This window comes from Ranitomeya imitator, chromosome 5, assembly GCF_032444005.1.
Source record: "Ranitomeya imitator isolate aRanImi1 chromosome 5, aRanImi1.pri, whole genome shotgun sequence".
In the NCBI taxonomy this organism is placed as follows: Eukaryota; Metazoa; Chordata; class Amphibia; order Anura; family Dendrobatidae; genus Ranitomeya; species Ranitomeya imitator.
This window is the reverse complement of record NC_091286.1, coordinates 477,137,235-477,164,996: the sequence shown is the minus strand read 5'-3', so window position 1 is coordinate 477,164,996 and position 27,762 is coordinate 477,137,235. Positions and strand designations below refer to the sequence as shown.

At 42.8% G+C, this 27,762-nt stretch overlaps 1 protein-coding gene across 1 annotated transcript in view; it reads right to left on the bottom strand.

The window, feature by feature from the left end:
- The window catches only part of LRRC31 (leucine rich repeat containing 31), a 57,339-nt gene that overhangs the window by 5,760 nt on the left and 23,817 nt on the right, over positions 1–27,762 (bottom strand). The window contains exons 4-9 of the mRNA XM_069727362.1: positions 25,987–26,154; positions 18,961–19,128; positions 17,216–17,383; positions 14,417–14,584; positions 6,080–6,247; positions 5,597–5,764 (exon numbers count right to left, since the gene is read on the bottom strand). Coding sequence (XP_069583463.1) covers positions 5,597–5,764; positions 6,080–6,247; positions 14,417–14,584; positions 17,216–17,383; positions 18,961–19,128; positions 25,987–26,154 — 1,008 coding nt within the window. The remainder of the gene's footprint in view (positions 1–5,596; positions 5,765–6,079; positions 6,248–14,416; positions 14,585–17,215; positions 17,384–18,960; positions 19,129–25,986; positions 26,155–27,762) is intronic.

Sequence of the window (27,762 nt, the reverse complement as noted above, 5' to 3'; positions counted from 1 at the left end):
GGCAACCCCAACACGACCACATCATGCAAATTATGCAGTACCAGAAAGCGAATAACTTCCTGATGTGCAGGAGCAATGCACATGGTCAGCTGGGCCCAGTACTGAGGCTTATTCTTGGCCAAAGGTGTAGCATCAATTCCTCTCAACGGAATAGGACACCGCAAAGGCTCCAAGAAAAATCCACAACGTTTAGCATAATCCAAATCCATCAGATTCAGGGCAGCGCCTGAATCCACAAACGCCATGACAGAATACGATGACAAAGAGCACATTAAGGTAATGGACAAAAGGAATTTGGACTGTACAGTACCAATAACGGCAGAGCTATCGAACCGCCTAGTGCGTTTAGGACAATTAGAAATAGCATGAGTAGAATCACCACAATAGAAACACAGTCTGTTCAGACGTCTGTGTTCTTGCCGTTCTACTTTAGTCATAGTCCTGTCGCACTGCATAGGCTCAGGTTTACGCTCAGACAATACCGCCAGATGGTGCACAGATTTACGCTCGCGCAAGCGACGACCGATCTGAATGGCCAAGGACATAGACTCATTCAAACCAGCAGGCATAGGAAATCCCACCATTACATCCTTAAGAGCTTCAGAGAGACCCTTTCTGAACAAAGCCGCTAGTGCAGATTCATTCCACAGAGTGAGTACTGACCACTTCCTAAATTTCTGACAATATACTTCTACATCATCCTGACCCTGGCATAAAGCCAGCAGATTTTTCTCAGCCTGATCCACTGAATTAAGCTCATCGTAAAGCAATCCCAGCGCCTGGAAAAATGCATCAACATTACTCAATGCAGAATCTCCTGGTGCAAGAGAAAACGCCCAGTCCTGTGGGTCGCCGCGCAAAAAAGAAATAATAATCAAAACCTGTTGAATAGGATTACCAGAAGAATGAGGTTTCAAGGCCAAAAATAGCTTACAATTATTTCTGAAGCTCAGGAATTTAGTTCTGTCACCAAAAAACAAATCAGGAATCGGAATTCTTGGTTCTAGCATCGATTTCTGATCAATAGTATCTTGAATCTTTTGTACATTTACAACGAGATTATCCATTGAGGAGCACAGAGCCTGAATATCCATGTCCACAACTGTGTCCTGAAGCACTCTAATGTCTAGGGGAAAAAAAAGACTGAAGACAGAGCTAAGAAAAAAAAATGATGTCAGGATTTCTTTTTTCCCTCTATTGGGAATCATTGGTGTGGCTCCTTGTACTGTTAGGGCTGGCAATCAGGCAACACAGCGTGCAGTAATCAGCGCACATACAGAGATCTGGCAATAACCAAAAACAATAGGACGAGCTCTGAGACGTGGAATCTCTGTAGACTGCAGTACCTGATCTATCCTCACACAACTATAAGCAACAGTGGATTGCGCCTATCACTACCTATGCAACTCGGCACTGCCTGAGGAGCTGACTAGCCTGAAGATAGAAATACAAGCCTGACTTACCTCAGAGAAATACCCCAAAGGAATAGGCAGCCCCCCACATATAATGACTGTTAGCAAGATGAAAAGACAAACGTAGGAATGAAATAGATTCAGCAAAGTGAGGCCCGATATTCTAGACAGAGCGAGGATAGCAAAGAGAACTATGCAGTCTACAAAAAACCCTAAAACGAAAACCACGCAAAGGGGCAAAAAGACCCACCGTGCCGAACTAACAGCACGGCGGTGCACCCCTTTGCTTCTCAGAGCTTCCAGCAAAAGTTAATAGCAAGCTGGACAGAAAAAACAGAAAACAAACTAGAAGCACTTATCTAGCAGAGCAGCAGGCCCAAGGAAAGATGCAGTAGCTCAGATCCAACACTGGAACATTGACAAGGAGCAAGGAAGACAGACTCAGGTGGAGCTAAATAGCAAGGCAGCCAACGAGCTCACCAAAACACCTGAGGGAGGAAGCCCAGAGACTGCAATACCACTTGTGACCACAGAAGTGAATTCAGCCACAGAATTCACAACACGACCCAAAGCACACAGCCAAGAAAACCAAGGCCTGGTTCAAGAGGGAAAAAATCAAGGTGTTGCAGTGGCCTAGTCAGTCTCCTGACCTTAACGCAATTGAAAACTTGTGGAAGGAGCTCAAGATTAAAGTCCACATGAGACACCCAAAGAACCTAGATAACTTGGAGAAGATCTGCATGGAGGAGTGGGCCAAGATAACTCCAGAGACCTGTGCCGGCCTGATCAGGTCTTATAAAAGACGATTATTAGCTGTAATTGCAAACAAAGGTTATTCCACAAAATATTAAACCTAGGGGTTGAATAATAATTGACCCACACTTTTATGTTTAAAATTTATAAAAATTTAACTGAGCAACAAAACTTTTTGGTTTGTAAGATTTATGCATCTGTTAATAAATCCTGCTCTTGTTTGAAGTTTGAAGGCTCTAACTTATTTGCATCTTATTAAACCTGCTAAATCTGCAGGGGGTTGAATACTACTTGTAGGCACTGTATAATGTATGGCTACTGTTAGGGCAAAGTCCAATGAACAGGGCTTGTCTAAAGATGGCAAGTTATTATTAGAGATGTTCAGACGGAGGTTTTTTAATGGATTTCAGGCTGAAAAATGTACATCAAGACACTTATAAACCTGTATTTCTGCCATAGTTTTGTAAGAACATGTTTTAAACACTGTTTTCAAGTGGTTTTTGATTAATTATAATATGTGGTATAGCAGTAGTAAAAACATTCCCAAAAACGCATTAAACCCTCAAGAAAACAGCAGATTTCTAAGTGATTTATGGACAGAAAAACACAACAAAGAGTTTGCATGATATCTTTTCTACCACAAGTTAAAAAAGGCAAGGAAGAAAATGATGTGCACTTAATTGCATGGGAATCTTGTTTCAAGCAAATTAGAAACATTTGGGAGTGTTTTTTTGGTGCAAAATCCAAACCAAAAGCTCAGCCTGTGAGAAAAATGTGAACATAGTCCTATAAAAATATAAACTACTCAGGATGGATGATTGTAATGTTGCATTGTCTGCAGGAATGATGACAATCCAAATGGCATGGATTGTTTAATGCCTCAAGCTCTCAAAATATCTCAAAGGCTGTTACATTGTAGAGGGATCAGCTTTATTCTCATTTGCACATGGAATCACAAAAAGCAGTAAAATTAAACTGAAAGTGAGAAGATACAGATTACACTCCCTGACAGAAGTTATGTCGCTTATCCATGTTATGTAAATAAAAGCTTATAACCTGACATTAGACTCATCCATTGGTTGTATAAATTATTCTTTTGAAAGCTGAAACCCTCCGAAATGTGGTTTAGGTTAAGAAAATAAATTGGCATCAATGCAGAAATATTGATCAGTTAATGGACACAGAATGGTCAGATTTTGGCAAGACAAACGTTTTGTCACCTGGTCATATAATGCACCCAATCCTAGTTTACTTCCTCACCTGTGCTCAGTAAATGATTGGTTAATTAGTGTGTGTGTGTATAAAAAGAAACCCAGCACCCCAGACCTTCACTTGAACTGCAACTTGAGCTCTGACAGCATGGCAAAAATCCACCCTGCGACCAAAGCCTGGATTATCAAGAGACTGAAGACCAGATCCACTGCAGAGGTGGCTGGCACCTTTAGTGTGTCTCGGCGTCAAGTACAAAGAATTTAAAAAAGATTTGAAGAGACTGGAGATGTGTTTGACAAGCCCAGGTCTGGCAGACCCCGCAAGACAACTGCTCAGGAGGAACCTTTGTTAGTTAGAAAATCCAAAGCAAACCCCTCTTCCTCTGCAGCAGAGCTCCAGCAGGCCTGGTCACCTCAAGTTCCTGTGTCAACTAGAACAGCTTGTAGGATTATGTCACGAAATGGCCTCCATGGTCGAATCAGTGCCTAGAAGCCAGCACTAAACAAAAGGCAAATAAAAAACGGTGTGGCATTTGCAAAGTCCCACAGCCTGCTAAACAGATGGATGCTGGAAAGTGGCAGAAGGTGGATTTCTCTGATGAATCTTCAGTAGAATTATACCACAGCTGCCGCAAATACTGCAGGAGATCTACTGGAGCCCGTATGGATCCAAAATACACCCAGAAAACAGTTACATTTGGTGGTGGAAAGATTATGGTCTGGGGTTACATTCAGTATGGGGGAAACATTTGCAAGGTGGAAGGCAATATCTATAGCCTAAAATATCAAGAAGTATTAGCTACCTCTTATATTCCAAATAATAAAAGGGGTCAAATTCTGCAGCAGGATGGTGCTCCATCTCATACATCCATCTCTACAAGAAAGTTCCTCCAGGTAAAAAAAAATCAAGGTGCTCAAGGACTGGCAAGCCCAGTCACCAGACATGAACAACATTGAGCATGTTTGGGGTAGGATGAAAGAGGAAGCTTGGAAGACAAAACCAAAGAATCTAGATGAACTCTGGGAGGCATGTAAGACTGCATTCTTTGCTATTCATGATGACTTCATTAATAAATTGTATGAATCATTGTTGAACCGCATGGATGCAGTCCTTCAAGCTCATGGAAGTCACACAAAATATTAAATATGACTCTAATATCACAACAACTTCATTCACCAATGTAATGAAACATATATTTGTATTTTAAGTTAATTATTTGTTTGAATATCACATTACTTTCTGTGGGCGACAAAACTTTTGTCTTGCCAAAATCTGACCATTCTGTTTCCATTAACTGATCAATATTTCTGCATTGATGCCAATTTATTTTCTTAACCTAAACCACATTTTGGAGGGTTTCAGCTTTCAAAAGAATAATTTATACAACCAATGGATTAATTTAACGTCAGGTTATAAGCTTTTATTTACATAACATGGATAAGCGACATAACTTCTGTCAGGGATTGTGGATATTAGAAAAAAACTTTTTGACAAGATGTGGTGAGTTCTCCTTCAATGGAAGTCTTCAAACAGAGGCTGGACAGACATATGTCTGAGAATGTTTAGTGAATCCTGCATTGAGCAGCGGGTTGGACACGATGACCCAGGAGTTCGCTTCCAATTCTAACTTTCTATGATACCTTGATACAGTCATGTAATATACCCAATGGGCAGCTTCAGACAAAAATGTATTACTGACTCCTATCAACACTACAGTAATGGTCAAAAACACAAATATCTCTGTAAGTAGTTGCCAACGTTTCTGTATAGCTACGTTCACACTAGCGTTGTGCGCCGCTGCGTCGGCGACGCGACGCACAACGCACCGAAAAACGTGTGCAAACGCACGCAAAAACGCTGCGTTTTTCGACGCGTGCGTCATTTTTTGACGAAAATCGGACGCAAGAAAAATGCAACTTGTTGCGTTTTCTTGGTCCGACGCTAGCGTCAAAAAAGACGCACGTGTCGGAAAACGCAACAAGCAAAAACGCATGCGTCCCCCATGTTAAACATAGGGGCGCATGACGCTAGTGTGAACGTAGCCTTAGCTCCTGAATGATAATGGAAATCTGCGTTTAGCCTCTTTTCTAAACTTTAAGTATTTGCAGGGTCCAAGGTTTAGTAAATGGGAAGAAGTGTAAATTGACTTAATGTATGAAATCTAGCATTATATCCACACAATAAACAAACTATTGCACATACAGTACAGATGTTACTACCTATGACTGCCAGGTCCTGTGTGACCAGATTGCAGCTGCTCAGAAGGAGACTTTGTAGACCGGTTGCACTCTGTAGAGCTCCAGAAAGCAGATTCAGGTTTCCTCCAACACATTTATTCCAGGAAAGGTCCAGCATCTGAAGGTCCATTAGATAATGTGAGGCTTCAGCTAGGGATACATGTTAAAGTTACTTGTCCTGTAACATTCACTGCACTGTCAAGATTGAAGATTGTTTGCAACATTTACAAAATTTGCTGAATTTTTGCAGTGGTTTGTTCTGCTATTATGATGTGGTATTTACCACCTATAATATAATAGAAGTATGGATCCATATTCTGCTATTTCAGCCTCCACTTATTTGTGGCCATTTGTGGCTCAATAATTGCAGGACATATGTTGTAGATGACATCACATTTCAGAGGATGATCAATTACTAATGTACAGAATATCTTGTGAAAATGATTTATAGATTTAAGTCCTTACCTAGTCCTGCAAAGGATTCTTTCTTTAATGTGCAGTTGCTGATATTCACGGATTTTAATTTAGGCAAAAAGCGTAACCGGCTGAAAAGATGTTCTGAAGAAAGTCCTATGTTTTTGTTGGATGATATGTCTAGAAACTGAAGGTTGGATAAGAGTGGTATGACCTGGGCTACAAAATAAAAATAAAACATTACACAAAAGCCTTTTTGTTTTTTTTCATTCACAATCCCTATATTTCTGTTACAGTGCTGTAGTGAGTGATGGGGCTTTATTCAATTTGAAATCCCAAATCCAACTCTAAAATTCTGTACATGTAACTACTCATCTGTCATGACGATGTGTATACTCGGATCCAGCGTGGTGATCTAAGCTGGCCATGGTCACTGAATAATTGTCAGTGCGATCCACTGACAATTTAATGTCTACTGTTGAGAAAAGTAAAGATTGGACTTGTTGGATTTCAGCATGACTGACCTTTACTTCCAAGGATGATAAGGTAAGCATCCCTGTTTATCAGAGAGCTGAGGGCGATCCGAGAGCTACCTTATGTCTATTGTCACCTTAAGACCATATACCAGGGACCAGTCAGTTTGCCCCATACATTTAATACTGTTAACAGATCTCGGCAAAATAATTTATCTAGTGTGTGGCCAATTTTAAGACTCAGCTCACTTCTAGATTCAGTTCAACCAACACTGATGTACATTTCCATCCTGTTTATCAGAACTAATTATAAGGAAGACTTTATATACTATACACATAGCTTTAGAAGGTATTTTACTTTTCAATATTCACATCAATGTAGTCCATCAATCTCAAATCTATCTGTTTGCAATCTTCTAAAACATTACATGTCTTGACTTAGAGAATAGGACACCAAGCCCTTTGAGTACGTGGACACAACGTCTTTTTCAGGCTTATCTGCTCCATAACCCACCTGAAGAAAAAAAAAATAAAAAGAATGAACGTATGCACTGCAATGTAAAAATGACTTGCTGTGCAAATGTTCAGTCTTTGGAGCTTTTAAGTGCTTCCAGTTTCCACAGCTGCACAGTGGTTCAAAGAAGTGACCTGACTAGGAATAGGCAGATCGGTGAAAGTTCAGATTCTGGTACTGGACCCAAACTTTATTTCAGAGTTCGATTCGACTACCAAAACAGTACCAGAACTTCAACCAGAACACAAACCCCATAGAAAATAAATGTTACCCAAAGTGGGAATGGTGAAACAATTATTTCTCTCTGGACTTACCCCAGAACTCACGAACCTTGGTACGGACTTTCAGGGAAAGTCCATGTTCAATGTGTAGCACCGGACAGTAACGGTAGGAATGCCGAACTCATAAGTTTGGGTTCGCCCATCTCTAGACCTGACCAGTCTTCAGGCAACTTTCCTGGAAGCCACTCACTATTTTATATATACAGGTGAGAAAAACAAACACAGGCGGCAAAGTTGCCACAAACAATGACTGAAAGGATGAAAAAAAAATGCTTTATGAAAAACACATCAGTGCGTTGCTGAAGCATCTTCTGCTTGAAAAATTTGTTTAGTACTTTGGCATCTAAAAGATGTTATGTGTACATACCCTTATAGTGACATATTGGAAAATACCATTGTACCACTACTTCATACTAATCTGGCTGACATTGGACTGCTGCAGCTTGTGCGTTGGTCCCATACTTCCATGACTTTCCTTAGGCTACTTCAGCCTCCTTGTGCCAATTACCTTTCTTTTAAATTGGTATATATATATATATATATATATATATATACATATATATATATATATATATATATATATATGTGTGATTCAAGGCCCATTTACATGTAACAACACTGATGATGGCTTAATAATTACATTTCCTAGTATCTTATGGTCAGCCTTATACCTGTGAGCATTGTCGCTAACAGTCTTATTTACAGCTGTGTTATTGATAAAGAACAAAGATAAACTATTATCCATCGCTCACCTTTTTCTCCATTTACATTAGGCTACTTATTTAGACATATTGTGATTGTCATCCCATTAGGGACAGGCAATTATATGAATGTGTATGCTTTGTAGTAGTAATTATCAATATAGTTGTCCTCTCTTAAAGGGATTATCTAGAACAAGCATATTCATTACATTATTTATTTGCTGCTGCCAATTACTGTACTTTATCTCCTATTTAAGTGAATGAGAGATGAGGTGCGGTACCCGGGAGTGGCCAAAGAATATATGGGGCTGCGCTGTACCATCTCCAGCTGTCGCCATAGCAGATAACAGTGGATCATGTGGATGCCGGGAGATACTGATGACCTACTCTATTGACAGAACAGTTTGGTGATAAAAGACATAGGTTGTGCTCCGCAGATTATAGAATGTTCAGTTGTATCTGATTGTTGTTCTCACTTTGAAAGCTTTTTCAAAGGCATATCAACACGTTTCAGGGTCACACCGAGCCTTTCATCAGTATATTCCCAGCAGAACATTGCCCACAGACTTAAACTTAGGTTATAGTTGCCCAGAGTTTGGGTATGTGGTGTAAGACTCATGCTGGTGTGGTAGTTGGAGGCAGGTATATCTCGCCCAGGTGTTTGTCCTATGTGAATTAGGCCACTCAGTATCTTCAGGGTGCTAATGGGTTAATGATTGCAGGAATAAAAGATGACCAGCTGGGTGTTTCCAGTGTCTGCCTGGGGCACACAGATTGCCTGCCTGTGTGGGACAAACGTGAGTGAAGAGCTCTGCTTAAGAATTGGGTGATGTTAGCTGGGTGGGAGAAGCCCCCCCAGTTGTTGAGATAGCAACGTATTTGTTTAGTTAGTGCCGGACAGGCTAGGATTTATTTTTATGTTTTGTTTTTTGTGTTGCTTTCACGTTAATAAATCTGACCTGAGGTCAGCCTGCTCAGAAACCTGCTGTACGCCTCAGATTCAATGCACAAACCACGTGACCTTTGACCCCAGCAAAGGCGATCCCAGAGTGTTTTGTCACATTGTGGTGGAGAATGCGGGCATACCGTGGCACAGGCGACAGCATGGAAGACGTGGTGAAAGCCTTAGTACAGTCCACTGCCGTACAGCAGCAGGCCACTGCCGCACAGCACGAAGCTAATCGCTTGATGGCCGCACAGCTGAAGGAGTTACTGGACATGACGGTTGCAGACCGCCAACTTCTCCAACAGGTGGCGCAGCGCCTGGTGAGCATGCCTGACGCTGACCCGGAAGCAGAGTCCAGAAGGATCCATGTGAGTCGATACTGGCAAAAGCTGACTGCAGAAGATGACGTCGAGGCATACCTGACAACGTTTGAGCGGACGGCATTGAGAGAGAAGTGGCCGAAGGCACGATGGGCCGATTTGATTGCCCCGTTTCTCTCCGGCGAGGCCCAAAAAGCTTACCATGATTTGGACCCGGAGGTCGCTCAGGACTTTGAGAAGCTGAAAGCTGAGATCCTGGCCCGGCTGGGTGTGACGACGGCTGTCCGTGCACAGAGGGTACATCAGTGGACATACCAGCAAGATAAACCGGCGCGGTCTCAGATGTTCGACCTGATCTACTTGACAAAGAAATGGCTGCAACCCGAGGTACTGACAATACCCGAAATAATCCAGCGGGTTGTCCTGGACAAGTACCTGAGAGTACTACCCCCAGCGCTGAAAAGGTGGGTAAGCCAAGGAAATCCCACGACAGCGGATCAACTTGTGGAGTTGGTCGAGCGTTATTCCGTGGCAGAAGGACTTCCCGACGACACCGCCAACCCCCCGTCTGTGCCTCCTCCTCGTGGAACCGGTAAGACTGTTCCAGGGACCACGTGTGAAGGAAAATCGCTTAAAACTGTGGGGGAGGAGTCCGGGACTGCTCGCACTCCGAGACCGACAGTATTGGACGGTGGTCTCAGTAGGGGACCTGTTAGGTGTTTCCGCTGCCATGAGAAGGGTCATGTTTCTGCGAACTGTCCTGTTACCGCTGAACCCATGCAGTGCGACGTTATAGACTCTAGAAAACGCATGTCTTTGGTTACACAGCTAGTGAGTGTGAATGCGGGTCAAAATGATACAGTGAAACACCTGTGTGAATTATCTGTTGATGGGAAAAATGTTGTGGCATTACTAGACTCTGGAAGTGTGGTGACTCTGGTGAAAGCTAGTCTGGTGGCACTTCCGTCTGGTCCGTCTGACAAGTTTTCTGTGACGTGTGTGCATGGTGACACCCGCTCGTACTTAACAGCGGTCATATGGATTTCTACTCCCTATGGGTCAGTGCAGCACAAAGTGGGACTCGTCCCCGCATTGTTACAGGATGTAATCCTGGGCAGGGATTTTCCCTATTTCTGGCAGTTGTGGGAGAATCAGTTGCTCCTTCACGGTAGCTGTACCCGTGAATCTTCTCCCATGCCATCTGGAGGTCCCGAGTCCCTAGAGGAGACCCCACAGGAAGATGTTGCTGGGGAGGTTGGTGAATCTAACCTTCAGTACCCCTTCTCTGTCATGACGGGGGAAACAGAGGAAACTGAGGAACCTCAGCGAGAGGCGGAGGCAGACAGCCATCCGGCACCCTGCCTGCCAGATTTGGGAGTCCAGGTGGATGACTTCCACAGCGAGCAAATGAAAGATCCTACCCTGACTCCGGCTAGGAAAAATGTAAAAATGATAGATGGGGTACCCGTAGAACCTGACACTAGGCTAGCGTACCCGTATATGATTCTTGAAAATGATTTGCTCTACCAGGTAGAAAAAAAAGGGGAAGACACAGTGCAACGGTTAGTGGTACCCAAACCTTATCGGCGGAAGGTACTGGATTTGGCCCACGGACATATAATGGGGGGACATCTGGGGGTACAGAAAACCACAGAAAGGATATTGCATTGTTTTGTGTGGCCTGGAATACATTGTGATGTGCGTAACTATTGTGAGTCCTGTCCAGAGTGCCAAATCGCGGCCCCTAAATCTCAATTCCGTAGCCCTTTGGTACCCCTTCCTATCATCGGGGTCCCTTTTGAGAGAATTGGGATGGATTTGGTTGGGCCCCTTCCACGATCCGCACGTGGGCACCAACATATCCTCGTCATCGTGGACTATGCCACTCGTTACCCGGAAGCCGTCCCTTTGCGTAACACAGCTACCAAGACAATCGCCAAGGAATTGGTACAAGTGTTTAGTCGGGTGGGAATTCCAAAACAGATACTCACCGACCAGGGGACTCCCTTTATGTCGAGGGTAATGAAGGAGCTCTGCAGGCTCTTACAAATAGACCCGTTGCGTACGTCTGTCTATCACCCTCAAACAGATGGCCTGGTTGAGCGCTTCAACAAAACCTTAAAACAGATGCTCCGGAAGGCGATAGACAAAGATGGGAAGAACTGGGATTACTTGTTACCCTATTTGCTGTTTGCCATTAGGGAAGTTCCCCAGTCTTCCACAGGGTTTTCGCCTTTCGAACTGTTGTACGCCCGTCGTCCCCGGGGACTGCTGGACGTCGCAAAAGAAACCTGGGAAGGTCAAGTCACTCCCTTTAAAACGGTGATCGACCATGTAACACAAATGCAGGATCGTATTGCCGCTGTCATGCCCATTGTTAGGGACCATATGTTACAGGCCCAGGGAGCCCAGAGGCAAAGTTATGATAGAGGCGCTAAGGTCCGTACATTTGCACCCGGCGATAGGGTGTTGGTCCTAATCCCTACGGTGGATAGTAAATTCTTGGCGAAATGGCAGGGCCCATTTGAGGTCCGAGAAAGAGTTGGTGAAGTGAACTATAAAGTGTACCAGCCGGGTAAGAGAAAACCGGAACAGATTTATCATGTGAATCTGATAAAATCCTGGAAAGACCGCTCTGCCCTAACGGCGGATCTGCCCCGTCCGGTTTGTTCACCTACTGTACCAGAGGTGCAGGTTGCTGAGACTCTCTCAGAACGACAAAAATCTGAGGTTAAGCAATTTTTGTTACAGAACCGACAGTTTTTCTCCGAAAAACCTGGCCGGACTAAGTTGGTGAAACATGAGATTGTCACAGAGCCTGGCGTCACTGTTCATGTGAAGCCCTACCGGATTCCGGAAGCCCGCCGTGAAGCCGTCTCCCGGGAAGTGATGGCAATGTTGGACTTAGGAGTCATTGAGGAGTCACACAGCGCCTGGTCCAGTCCAATTGTGTTGATACCTAAACCGGATGGCTCCATCCGGTTTTGTAATGACTTTAGGAAACTGAATGCAGTTTCTAAATTTGATGCGTACCCTATGCCCCGGGTCGATGAGTTGATCGACCGGCTTGGTAAAGCCCGATACATTACGACCCTGGATTTAACAAAGGGGTACTGGCAGATTCCTCTGGCCGAGGCGGCCAGAGAGAAGACGGCATTTGCTACACCGGAAGGTCTGTTCCAGTATGTCTATATGCCGTTTGGACTTCACGGAGCTCCCGCAACGTTCCAGAGATTGATGGATCGAGTCTTGAGGCCTCACAGACAGTACGCCTCTGCCTACCTGGATGACATCGTAATTTACAGCATGGACTGGGAAACTCATCTCCAGAAGGTACAAGCGGTGATTGATGACCTGCGAGATGCAGGTTTAACGGCAAACCCCAAGAAATGCCACATCGGGCTTGAAGAAGCCCGATACTTGGGCTACGTGATTGGCCGAGGAGTGGTTAAACCCCAGATCGACAAAATACAGGCAATTCAGGGCTGGCCACAACCAGTGAACAAGAAACAAGTGCAGGCTTTCCTGGGGATTGCCGGCTATTATCGCCGGTTCATACCCAATTTTGCAGCCATGGCTACTCCCTTGACGGATCTTACCAAGGGGAAGGGTTCCGTCATGGTAAAATGGACCTCAGCTGCTGAAGAGGCCTTCCACAGCCTGAAACGGGCTTTGTGCTCTCAGCCCGTACTAGTGACTCCTGATTTCAGCAGCGAGTTTGTGGTACAAACTGATGCCTCTGATACTGGTGTCGGAGCTGTACTTTCCCAGGTGAGGGACGGAGTCGAACACCCGGTCCTCTATCTCAGTCGGAAACTGAATGTACATGAGCAGAAGTATGCGGTGGTTGAAAAAGAGTGCCTAGCCATTAAATGGGCTCTCGACTCCCTCAAGTATTACCTGGCTGGTAGGAAGTTTAGGCTGGTCACAGACCATGCCCCTCTCAAGTGGATGCACCTCCACAAGGACCGTAATAGTCGGGTAACCCGGTGGTTCCTTGCCCTGCAGGCTTACTCTTTTACGGTGGAGCACCGACCTGGGGTGCAGATGGGGAACGCCGATGCCCTATCCCGAGTGCACTGTTTCAAAAGTGTTCTTGCTCGACCGGAGTGGTCTGAGCAAGGGGGGGGGGATATGTAAGACTCATGCTGGTGTGGTAGTTGGAGGCAGGTATATCCCGCCCAGGTGTTTGTCCTATGTGAATTAGGCCACTCAGTATCTTCAGGGTGCTAATGGGTTAATGATTGCAGGAATAAAAGATGACCAGCTGGGTGTTTCCAGTGTCTGCCTGGGGCACACAGATTGCCTGCCTGTGTGGGACAAACGTGAGTGAAGAGCTCTGCTTAAGAATTGGGTGATGTTAGCTGGGTGGGAGAAGCCCCCCCAGTTGTTGAGATAGCAACGTATTTGTTTAGTTAGTGCCGGACAGGCTAGGATTTATTTTTATGTTTTGTTTTTTGTGTTGCTTTCACGTTAATAAATCTGACCTGAGGTCAGCCTGCTCAGAAACCTGCTGTACGCCTCAGATTCAATGCACAAACCACGTGACCTTTGACCCCAGCAAAGGCGATCCCAGAGTGTTTTGTCACAGTGGGCAATGTCCTGCCAGGACACCTTGGCTCCCGGTATTCTTGTGGATGCTACTTTGATATGTACAACCTTCCTAAACATTGTGGAAACCAAGTACACTGTTATGTGGCAATGGAGTTCTCTAATGACAGCAGTTTCTTACTGATAACGTGACATGCCACATTGCAAAAATTGTTTAGAAATGTTTTAAAGAACATGACAAAGATTTGAAGGAGTTAACTTGCCCTCCTAGAGACCCACAGTGCATACAGAATCTGCTACTAATGTGTAGATGCCAGATAGCACAGGACTCCATCACAGGCCTTGTGGAGTCCATGGCTCAGCGTTGTTTTGAAGGCACAAGGAGGATTAAGCAATATTTGGCAGAAAGTTTAATAGCTATGATTAATACTATAGATGTGTACTGAGGAATCAAATAATTCTCACCAGAGCTGCTGACTTTACATGTTGATTAAATGGTTGGTATACTTTAAAAATACCTGGTAATATACACATTTGTAATTGCTATGATATATATATATATATATATATATAAATATATGTATATAAAATAATTGTGTTACTCAGTGCTGTGACATCAGCTCTGGAAAGGCAGCATTGATGAATATCCAGCATTTCCAGCTGTTTGAACGCTGTCAGACGTGCTGCAGCCTCGCAAAATCCACCACCCGTTGCCTTATTGCATGATAGATCCAGTTTTCGTAAGTAAGGCCAATACTGAAATGCAGAACCTTAAGAAAAAGAAAAATATATTTCTTCATTAATTTTGAGACAACCACTAAAAATCTTTCTCTATCAAGCATAGAAAAACATTCTGTAAAGATATAATGGACTTTATTACTTATATGATTGCAAACACAGTGCTTTATAGGAATTATTCTCCATCAGATGCCATATTACATGGCTATTCCAGGCTTCAGCTACCATATTAGATCTAAAGAAGAATATCTAAAGTGAACCTGTCACCAGGTTTGGCCGATATGAATTGCGGCCATCACCTTTCAGTGCTGATATACAGCATTCTGTAATGATGTATATCTGCCCCCACCTTGACCTGTAAAAGAAGAAAACTAACTTTTATTATAGTCACCTGCGGGGCGATCCAGTCCAATGAGTGTCACTTTTCTTGGTCCGGCGCGGCGGCGCCTCCCATCTTCTAACGATCGCCATCCTCTTTCTTGGTTCGTGTGGATGTCGCGTCATCCACATAGTCTGCTCGACATTGCATTCCTGCGCAGGCGCACTTATCTGCCTTGTTGAGGGCAAAGTACTGCAGTGCGAAGGAGCTGGGAAAGGTCAGAGAGGCCCAGCACCTGCACACTGCTCTATATCAGCACTGAAAGGTGATGGCCGTATCTCATATTGGCCAAAACTGGTGACAGGTTCCCTTTAATCTGATGCAGTACAGACGCACAATACAGTGGTCCACAGTGCCCATGTCCCCATGGTACGTTTTTGCACAGGCTCTATGTCTCTCTCTGGACCTGTCCTGTCCCACATTAAAATGCTTACTGTCCATAGTGGTGGCACTACAAAGCATTTGAATCTTTACTACTAGACTTCCTCATATCTGATTACAGTGGGTTTCCCGGCAGATGAACACTTTGTTATCTGCTTATTGTCAAGGGAACTCTTAAGTTTCGCACAAAGTACAGAAAACCTTTAAAGGGAACCTGTCACCCCCAAAATCGAAGGTGAGCTAAGCCCACCGGCATAAGGGGCTTATCTACAGCATTCTGTAATGCTGTAGATAAGCCCACGATGTATCTTGAAAGATGAGAAAAAGAGGTTATATTATACTCACCCAGGGGTGGTCCCGCTGCGGTCCGGGTCCGATGGGCGTCGCGGTCCGGTCCGGGGCCTCCCATCTGTTTATGTTGACGTCCTCTTCTTGTCTTCACGCTCCGGCGCAGCCGTACTTTGTCTGCCCTGTTGAGGGCAGAGCAAATTACTGCAGTGCGCAGGCGCCGGATCTCTCTGACCTTTCCCGACATCTGCGCACTACAGTACTTTGCTCTGGACTCAACAGGGCAGACAAAGTACGCCTGCACCGGAGGCGCAGAATGAAGACAAGAAGAGGACATCATCGTAAGAAGATGGGAGGCCCCAGACCGGACCGCGACGCCCATCGGACCAGAACAGAACCGGGACTGTCCCTGGGTGAGTATAATCTAACCTCTTTTTCTCATCTTTCAAGATACAATGGGGGCTTATCTACAGCATTACAGAATGCTGTAGATAAGCCCCTGATGCCGGTGGGCTTAGCTCACCTTCGATTTTTGGGGGTGACAGGTTCCCTTTAAAGGGTAAGCAAACTTTCTTCCAAATTTTTCAGAACAGGCACTTGAATCTCTTGTAGATTGGTCGGGGTCTGGGTGCACACACCAGAATAAAAAGTGAATAGAAAACATAGGCTTATAAAGAGAACCGTTCAGCACGATTTTGTAATATAAAGTAAAACTTATTAATAATTTTTCATATTTATCAGGCACTTGATTAGCTTGCAGGTAGATGGGATGTCTGCGATTCCCTGCACCACTGCCCCCTCTCTGTGAAATCTCAGCAGTGACCTGTAATTCCATGACCGATGTCAGACAGAGGGGCAGGGAATCACAGATGGGGAGGAGAAGACCCCGTGCACAGTCCGGCCCCTGTGCACCAAAATCTAATTAGCAGAAAACTTCAAATGATGATTAAAGAACAACAAGAAAGTCGATTTCTTCACCAACTATATCAATGTATTCTGTATTACAGCTCCATTACAGCCATGTCTTTACTTTACATTTAAACCTATTCTTCCCATTGAATCCATACTGCAGTCCGTGTGCACTGTGATAGGAGCTGTGCCCTTCTGTCTCCTGAGCTGCGTACTTCTTGGCACTATAACGGGGGAATCTATGGGGGTTCGAGGAATCGGAATCTCACCTATCTGCAGGCTATTCAAGTGCCTGCTAAATATGAAAAATCATTAACAAATTTTACTTACTCTTTAAGAAAACTGATAGCAGATCTGTCACTTATAAAATGCAGTAAGTACCGGCCCTCTATAGTACATCTCTGTGCCATTTGTCTAATAACCCTTATAAAAAGAAAGAAAACAGCACTGCCCTCGCCTCCAGCCATTCTTCATGCTGCATAATGGCAGCCTTCATTTTACTATTCACACTGAGACAGATAGCAAAGTGTGGGATGGATAAAGGACAGCCGTATTCTCGGGAATACTACTGACCTGTAAGCATTTCTGTGTTGTATTTCTATGGCACTGTTGTAAAAAAAAACACTATATATATATTTATGGAGGCTTCTGGGACTGAAAGAAATGAATATAAGCTTTATATGATATAGCAGACATAGTTACTGACTCAGATAACTGACGCCGTCCTGATGTAAGCACGTAGAGCGCAGTTTCAAAACCCACAAATATGAGCATTTTTTTAGTTCCTCAGTGATGTTCTTCATTGTACTTCCAAGCTCTTTGTTTTCTGACAGTTCCAAAACTTCAATTCTTGACATCTTACTGATGGCCTGTGCTGAAATACAGAAAAATCCTATTCACACAGAATAATGTAAGCAACAGCTACAAGTAAAAAAAATGTAAAAAAAATCAGGGGTTCCTGAGGGTTCCATCTCACTTGCATGAAATACGGCCAGGTCTCGCAGGTTAAATCCCGACTCTGCCGCCGGCACTCCAGAGCGGAGCATGCGGCCGCACAGCAATACATGGAGCTGCACGCTCCGCTCCCAAGTGCCGGCGGCAGAGCCGAGTTTTAACCTGCGAGACTCAGCCGTATTTCACGCAAGTGAGAAGGAGCCCTAACTTTGTATCTACGGGTTTAAATAATAAAAAAAAGACATGTCAGGAAAATGTATACCTACAACTAAAGGCTTCGACGTATACCACTGCGTACATGTGTCCAAACGTGACAAATTGTGGTGGCTAAACAGTACAGTCTGCTGTGCAATATTAAGTAAAACTTCATCAGGCTGGTATGTGTCAGCAGTAAAGTGTGGATCATATTATCTTTTAGAGAGCAGCATGATCATATAAACAGTTTAGGTTGAAAGGAGATTGTTCTGATTGAATCCCTTTAAGTCACAAATTCCTTTAAGTCTCTAGACTTTTTGTCAATTGTCCATCATGGTCTGAACAACTTAAGAGTCGCACGGCGCTCACAGTCATTTTCATTATGTTATGATGTAGCATTGCCACACTGAGACATTAGATCAATTTATAATGCTCTAGTGGTCAAAATCGCTGTGTAAAATGGGTCCAGCTTGTTGCCAAGATAAAAAAAATACTCACCTACCACTCATCTGCTGGCTGGGTCTCTCAACAATCTCCTCCTTTACTCTTCTGGTGATGACGACGAATGATCACTGCAGCCAATCCCTGGTCACAGTATGGACATTGGTCACCCCTGTAGACACTCTTTGGCTGCTCCAATCATTCAATGTCCCGGCCATTAGAGAAAGTGCACAGATCGATAAAGAAACCCAACAAGGCTACAAAGAGCAGGTGGGAGATTGGTAGATGAGTTTAGCTTTTTTGCACTTAGTTTTGTGTGTTCATAAAATAAAAAAAAATTTGGAAAGACAAATATTTTGTCAGTGATATGCTATAACATATCTCATCTTCCCCCGATCTCTGGTGTGTTGCCTGACCATCTTTTCTTCTGAGAGACTCTGCCTCTAACATGCTCTTTTTATACACAGTCATGTAAAAATTGATCCTTCAGCTGTTTTTTTCATTAGTACAGCTTATTTTTCCAGCCATTTGTTAACCCTGTCCCATCTTTTTTGAGATGTGTTGCTGCCATCAATTCCTAAACTAGTTATTTTTTACAAATGAAATGGAAAAATGTGGAACATTCACCTTCTAATCTGTGATCTATGTTCTGTTGTGAATAAAATATGGTGATAAGAGATTTCCAAATCATTGCATTCTTGCTTTTTTTACATTTGACACAATGTCCCAACTTTTTTTAAATTGACTTGTACTTCTCCATGTGAGATGGGAGTGGGCTCAGAGCAGCCACACTTTTTTCCTACCGTTCCCCTACTAGATGCTCCTCTGTCTTCAAGCAATGATAGATGTAAATGTTTTTACCTAATGAATCACCGTCCTCAGCTTTTAGGCTGCACTCTGTTAAATTCAATGACTTTAGTTCACAGTTGCTTGTAAAGTGCTGTGTGAGTCTAGATAAGGCTCCTCCGAGACCATTGTTCCATGATAAATCCAATACTTGTAGATTAGGAATATGCTCAAGTGCTTCCCCTGTGTGGAAGAGAAAACTAGTGGAACAACACATGTATGAAATACGTCATATTCTTCCTGACATCAGCTATTGCTTTCATCTTGTTACCTGAGAACATTATGTTATACATGTCTGCTATCTACATCCCTTCTGTTGTCACTGCGGGCAGTAGGCAGCACAGGAAACAGCTTACACATACAGGGGCATCTCACAATATTAGAATATCATAAAAAAGTTATTTTATTTCAGTTCTTCAATACAAAAAGTGAAACTCATATATTATATAGTCATTACAAATAGAGTGGTGTATTTCAAGTAGTTAATTTCTGTTAATGTTGATGATTATGGCTTACAGCCAATGAAAACCCAAAAGTCATTATCTCAGTAAGTTAGAATACTTTATAACACCAGCTAACAAAAATCATTTTAACATCCGAAATGTTGGTCTTCTGAAATGTATGTTCAGTAAATACACTTTTGAGAGGGGCCAGGGCTGCAGTGGTGGATTTCAATGGTGGCTGCTTCAGCGCATCCTGGCCCTCCGTCACATACACACAATGTCTCAGGGGTAGCGTACCTTTCTGCCCGCTTTCCCATCCGTCTGGATCCTCTTTAGTCCACTGTGGGTTTCGCCCTGTCCGGGCCCTGAGGCCCTACTGACTAAAACCCATGAAGCTTACTATCTTATCCCAGGTGGCCCCTCCTATCTTAACTAATTCATATTCTAAGGGCCTATTCCTATTGCTGTCCTACAATGCCCCCCTCTAGTGGGCTATTCCTATCACTACCCTTTCCCTATCTACACAATACAATATATATACTGTACGTATACATTGCACTATACGGCTTTATTATAATATACATTACATTATCAAGTATAGCAGCTTTACAGGGACGAATTCAGGAAAGGTGGGGTTCAAATCAGTCTCTGTAGCCCCTTACACTCCCCTCCTTTAAGAATGGTCATCCCTGACCATATGGTGCTAGAAAAAATAATAAAATTGTAATATATTTAGAGAAATATTCCACACAGGGGGGTAAACAATGAAACAAGATATGAAGTCTTTCAGCTCAGCAGAAGGTGCCGGAGATCACCTGCCGCAACTGCAACAAGTCTTTTGGTCTCGAACAAGAGTCCATTTTCTTTTAACAACTCTAAAATAGGTGCCTGACTACAGTTCTCCAGATAGCACCTCAAATCCATTTCTGCTCATTTTGATCTGTTCATTAGGTCTCCAGTCCCTGGAGAGGTCATTCCCCTCCCTCCTTTGCAAGGAGTACGGCCTAAACACGTGTGAGCTGCATGTTCTGCAGGCACACACACAGTCCATTTTTCCAGTCAATCAATGCGGCGTGGCATGGAGGTGATCAGTCTGTGGCACTGCTGAAGTGTTATGGAAGCCCAAGTTGCTTTGACAGCAGCCTTTAGCTCGTCTGCACTGTTGGGACTGATGTCTCTCATCTTCGTCTTGACAATACCCCATAAATTCTATATGGGGTTAAGGTCAGGCGAATTTGCTGGCCAATCAAGCACAGTGATACTGCTGATTTTAAACCAGGTATTGGTACTTGTGGCAGTGTGGACAGGTGCCAAGTCCTGCTGGAGAATTCAATTTCCATCTCCAAAAAGCTTGTCGGCAGAGGGAAGCATGAAGTGCTCTAAAATTTTCCTCCACTCTCCAGGTGTTGTTTTCAGATGAAAGTAAATTTTGCATTTCATCAAATCAAGGTCCCAGTGTCTGGAGGAAGAGTGGAAAGGCACACAATCCAAGCTGCTTGAGGTCTAGTGTGAAGTTTTCACAATCAGTGATGGTTTGGGGAGCCATGTCATCTGCTGGTGTAGGTCCACTGTGTTTTATTAAGACCAAAGTCAGAGCAGCCGTCTACCAGGAAATTTTGGAGCACTTCATGATTCCCTCTGCCGACAAGCTTTTTGGAGATGGAAATTTAATTTTCCAGCAGGACTTGGCACCTGTCTACACTGCCAAAAGTAGCAAAACCTGGTTTAAAACAATAGTATCACTGTGCTTGATTGGCCAAAAAACTTGTCTGACCTTAACCCTATAGAGAATCTATGGGGTATTGTCAAGAGGAAGATGAGAGACACCAGACCCAACAATGCAGACTAGCTGAAGGCTGTTATCAAAGCAACCTGGGCTTCCATAACACCTCAGCAGCACTATAGACTGATTGCCTCCATGCCACACTGCATTGATGCAGTAATTGATGCAAAAGGAGCACCAACCAAGTATTGAGTACATTTACTGAACATACATTTCAGTAGGCCAACATTTCAGATGTTAAAATCATTTTTTCAAGCTCGTGTTATAAAGTATTCTAATTTACTGAGATAATGACTTTTGGGTTTTCATTGGCTGTAAGCCATAATCATCAACATTAACAGAAATAAACACTTGAAATAGATCACTCAGTAATGTGAAACTCTATCTAATATGAGTTTCACTTTTTGCATTGAAGAACTGAAATAAATTAACTTTTTATGATATTCTAATTTTGTGAGATGCACCAGTAGAATAACATTGTGTGTTTAACAAATGATAAAATCAATTGTTATGATGAATGATATGTAAACCAAGGATCAGTGCAAAAGCAGAACTTGTCCATGATACCTAAAAAATAATTAAAAAAAATTACTATAAGTGCTCGTACACTTGTTTGATTTTCTCGTAAAAGTCCTGGTTTTCACAGATAGCACTTGTACCCATTACATTCTAGTGGGCTGTGCACATGACCGATTATTTCCTCGAACCGAATGCTTCTCGGTAAAAATCAAAGACATGTCTGATTTTGATCCAAGTGGGTCAGTTGAAAAAATCAAACCGCAGTCGGATGACATCCTAGTCGCGTCTGATTTTCATGGATTAACAGAAAGGACAAGGTGGAGAAACTTTTTTTTTTGCTCTACATACAAGAAAAACTGATCCCACTTTGTTTTTCTTGTATGCGGAGAAATTGGTCATGTGAACCTACCATTTGGATTGTGGTTGTACAAATCAATAATAAATCTTACTATGCCACTTTTCATATGAGAGGCATACAGACATTTTTCTGAGGTTTTCTACATTGTAATCAATATGCTTACACATTTTATTTAAAATCTGACTAGTGCACACTGCAATTTTTTTCATCTGGACATTCGGTCCATGTAAAAAAGACAGTCATCTGAACAGGCCTTTCGAATAACATTTGTCTGAGTGCTGTCCATTTTTTTCCACAGCCTTTTTCCATATTCCAAACATTTGGTTGTGTGAACATAGCCTATCAAACTGAATTCTTATACTCATATTTAATATATTTTTAATACCTTTAACTCAAAATACAAAATATCTGAAGCCAAAGTAAACTGACCAGCAGAAAGCAGCTCCGAGTAATCCATTCATATGTTTATTTTTAGGGAGGCGATTGGAACATGTTGATTATTCTGAGAAATGAAAATGATGCGTCTCCCACACCTTGAATGTAAACATGTGCATATGGAGAGCACGTAATAAAGTCTCTGCCTCCAGTCTATGTTTTCTTATAAGGAAGTGATGTAATTATTATCATTATTATTTTACAATGGAAGCACAAAACGGTTTGTCCAGGGTTATTGTGGAGCTAGTCCGGCTGGCATAGCCACGTACGACTGGCTAGCACAAAAAGTGCTTGGAAGGGTTTGCAATCTCTAGGGAATAGTGGCACAGATTATAAAAGACATATTAATGGAAATTCTTGTTTGCCATGTCCAACAAGAACTGAGCTCATGGGATTGAAGATTTTTCTTTTGATAAGTTATATAAACATACAGTATGTGAGCCAGATCATAGATTTATTTGGTCACCTTTAGAGCGCTGTCAGGCGGCCATATAACACGGACGATGAGCATCTCGCAATGCTCGGACTGGCCGGCGGCTCTCCTGACCCGAGCGTGACAGCTATATAGAAATACATGCAATCACGCTCGGGTCAGGAGAGTCCAAAGACTGCACCCTTATAATAAATTATGCTCTTTTATAATATACTAGATTGTGGCCCGATTCTAACGCATCGGGTATTCTAGAATATGCATGTCCCCGTAGTATATGGACAATGATGATTCCAGAATTCGCGGCAGACTGTGCCCGTCGCTGATTGGTCGAGGCAACCTTTATGACATCATCGTCGCCATGGCAACCATTATGTCATCTACGTCGATACTGTGCCCGTCGCTGAATCAGAAACGTGAGATGTCTACGTCCTTTATGACATCATCGTCGCTGTGCCCGTCGCTGATTGGTCGAGGCCTGGCGGCCTCGACCAATCAGAGACGCAGGATTTCCAGGACAGACAGACAGACAGACAGACGGAAAAACCCTTAGGCAATTATATATATAGATTTTATTTTAATTTCTCGTCATTTTGAATATCTCTGTTTGTTGGTCGTAAAAAGGAGGATTCTTGTTTACATTTAGATGCTGAAAACCTGTTTTCATCACTCCCAACTGAGAAAGGCATGTTGTTAGGGATGAGCAGACCCTTCCAGCTTCCAGCTGGGCGGCCGGAAATGACGGCATCGCCGACCCCCGTCACATGATCGGAGGTCGGCGATGCTTCTACCTTGTAACCATAGAGGTCCTAGAGACCTCTATGGTTACTGATCACCGGTGGCTGTGAGCACCACCCTGTGGTCAGCGCTCACAGCACACCTCCATTTCTGCTACATAGCAGCGATCAGCAGATCGCTGCTATGTAGCAGAGCCGATCGTGCTATGCCTGCTTCTAGCCTCCCATGGAGGCTATTGAAGCATGGCAAAAGTGAAAAAAAAAAGTGAAAAAAATAAAAAAAATATAAAAGTTTAAATCACCCCCCTTTCGCCCCAATCAAAATAAATCAATAAAAAAAATCAAATCTACACATATTTGGTATCGCCGCGTTCAGAATCGCCCGATCTATCAATTGAAAAAAGCATTAACCTGATCGCTAAACGGCGTAGCGAGAAAAAAATTCGAAACGCCAGAATTACGTTTTTTTGGTCGCCGCAACATTGCATTAAAATGCAATAACGGGCAATCAAAAGAACGTATCTGCACCAAAATGCTATAATTAAAAACGTCATCTTGGCACGCAAAAAATAAGCCCTCACCCGACCCCAGATCACGAAAAATGGAGATGCCACGAGTATCGGAAAATGGCACAATTTATTTTTTTTTTTGTTAGCAGTTTGGAATTTTTTTTCACCACTTAGGTAAAAAATAACCTAGATTGTGGCCCGATTCTAACGCATCGGGTATTCTAGAATATACATGTCCCCGTAGTATATCGACAATGATGATTCCAGAATTCGCGGCAGACTGTGCCGGTCGCTGATTGGTCGACGCAACCTTTATGACATCATCGTCGCCATGGCAACCATTATGACATCTACGTCGATACTGTGCCCGTCGCTGAATCAGAAACGTGGGATTTCTACGTCCTTTATGACATCATCGTTGCTGTGCCTGTTGCTGATTGGTCGAAGCCTGGCGGCCTCGACCAATCAGAGACGCGGGATTTCTACGTCGATACTGTGCCAGGCCTCGACCAATCACAGACGCGGGATGTCTACGTCCTTTATGACATCATCGTTGCTGTGCCAGAGACGCGGGATTTCCAGGACAGACAGACAGACAGACAGACGGAAAAACCCTTAGACAATTATATATATAGATTTTATTTTAATTTCTCGTCATTTTGAATATCTCTGTCTGTTGGTCGTAAAAAGGAGGATTCTTGTTTACATTTAGATGCTGAAAACCTGTTTTCATCACTCCCAACTGAGAAAGGCATGTTGTCAGGGATGAGCAGACCCGCGGAAATTTGGGTTCTGGTATCCGACCTGAACTTTAGTCCAAAGTTCAGTTTGGGTACCAGAAGTATCATTGAAAACTATTGGGACCTAAAATTTTGAGCAGGAAAATTCTCTTTCTCGCGCTCTCTCTCACTTCCTCCGAAACTCCAAACAATACAACAGACTTCCCGGAGAAGTCCGTGTTTGGAGCTTAGCACAGGACACTAACTTTCCGGTACGAGCCCTGAATTTTTAAGTATGGGTTCGCTCATCTCTACTGATGAGCGCTCTCAAACTTTAGTTAGATTCAGGTTTCTAAGATGGCTTTAGCCCCAAATACATGCATTTAACATATAAAATCCTTCTAAAGTTGTTCTTTATGTTCTTTAACAGTTTGTTTCTGAAGGATTAAAATCTGTCCTGAAAATGGACACCCGGGTCCAGTTTAGGTTACGGTACCATAAAGAGATTACCATACTTTTGTCCAGTATGGAGATTCCTATTGGATGACTGGTAGCAGAGATATTGAAGACCAGGATAAATTGGTGCAAAAGGAATGTTCTAAAATTGTGTAACTTTTCATTTTACAATGGCGATCTTTTGTCTGCAAATGCATAAGGCCTCAATCAGACGTCCATGATTTTTCTCATATGTAAAATCCCACACCTTCGTTCATAAGTGGTTTGTGTCCATGTTTCATCAGTGTTTGTACCAACTTTTACCACTAGTGTTTCATTAGTGATTTTCACGTATGAAAAAAAAAAAATAAACTGCAAAGCTTCTCCTAACCATTACAAAGTAACTTTGGACAGCGCCCGGATTGTACATTGATGACATCCGAGTGTGTCCGTTATTTTCATGGACCCATAGACTTTGATGGGTATTTTTGATCTGCAAAAAAACACTGACATGTGAAAATCACAATAGACTTTGCTGAAAATCAAGGATAGACCATGTGAGTAAGCATGGTGAAACGATTCAACTGTGGTAGCAACAAAACATGCCATAGTCATAAGATCGCAAACATTAAATTGTAACCTGGTTGGTCATGCCCAACCCAGAAAGCCATACCCAAAGCACCAACATCATCGGCTGTCAGACCACAGTTACTTAGGCTCAGTATTCTTAAACTACTGACGTGACCAAGGTGTGGGGTCAACAACATCATAGATCCACCAACCAACTCATTCCAGGAAAGGTCAATTTCTTCAGCATCTGGTATAAATGGCATCAATGAACCTAAGGGAAAATAGAAGTGTTCAGTTACAAGGAGCTAATTTGCTATAGAAGATAGTCCTTTAGTCACTTATGATTATAATTATTATTTATTTATATAGCACCATTAATTCCATGGTGCTGTACATGAGAAAGATATACTGATAAATTTAGAATCATCGCTCCTCTTGCATCTCTTCTTCAGGCCGCCTTCCTTCTTATTGGCATTTCTTACAGGTTGAATCAATCGCTCCTCCTTCTCTGGGACACAGCAGCCAAATGTTGGATGTACATAACTCAATAAGAAGCTATGAATGCTCTATAAAAAATTCTATCTTTTTGTGCCATCTCTCACACTTTTGGTGCATTATGCTCTAATTATGCCAGCTAATATATGTATTTTCCTATACACTTTTATTTAGGAGAAAACTGCATAAAAAGGCTATATTTGCTTAAAAACCCCATGTAAAAGGTAGATGAAAATCACAGCAATTTTTTTCAAGTAAAAAAAGTTAAAAAAAAAGCATAAAGATTAGTGATGAGCGAGCGGGCGTGGATAAGGTGATATCTGAGTATGCTCGGGTGTTAATAGAGTATCTTCGGGTTGCTCGAACACTATGTCTGAGTCCCGGCGGCTGCATGTCTCACGGATGTTCAACAGCCGCAACACATGCAGGGATTGCCTAACAAACAGGTTATCCATGCATGTGTTGCAGCTGTCGAACAGCCACGAGACATGCAGCCACGGGGACTCAAACATAGTATTCGAGCACCCCCGAAGATACTCGGATAGCACCCGAACATGCTCGGATAACACCTTATCCACGCACGCTCGCTCACCACTAACAAAGATGCTTTCCTCTTAGATACATTTATGGCATGTAATAGGTTAGATCCTTACTGATCAAATGTTTTTGACACATCCTGTTGAGAAGCTATGGATTTGTAAAAAACAATCCTTTTGATGATAATATTTTATTATGTAATTACATTACATTACATTTTTTATATTGAAAATAACGTAGTTTATTTTCTTTCTTTTATTGCTCGGAATAATACCTGCGATGGAATATAGCTTGAATTTTGTACCAAATATGTGAAGTCTTAAAAAGTAACTCAACATTTGTGAGCAACATAGTATTCTAGCTATGTAAGATGACTGCATCCAAAATGTGACTGGTAATAAAGCCATTCATAGATAAATGTGTAATGCAGGTGTGCAAAAATATTAAATGGGGTTATTAAACTTAGCACGCAGTCAGACGGCAGTATAAATCAAACCAACATTGGAACACAGTGCACGGACTGGCCGGTGGCTCTCCCGACCCAAGAGTGACAGATAGAAATACATGAAGCTGTCACACTCGAGTCGGGAGAGCCACCGGCCTGTCCGTGCACTGCGTTCCGTTCTCAGCCATCTGACTGCATCCTTATAAACATTAAAAGATCAGCAATGTTATAAAAAAACTGCATGTGCAGAAATATTTACCCAGAGAAGCAATGCTTGTAGGGTAGAATACCTATGGACATATGGATTTCAATAGAGCATAATAGGTCTTGATACAGGATCCTACAGAAAAACTGTGTATGCCCTTGTATGAAATTCAAAGCATATAAAGGGACAACAGAGGA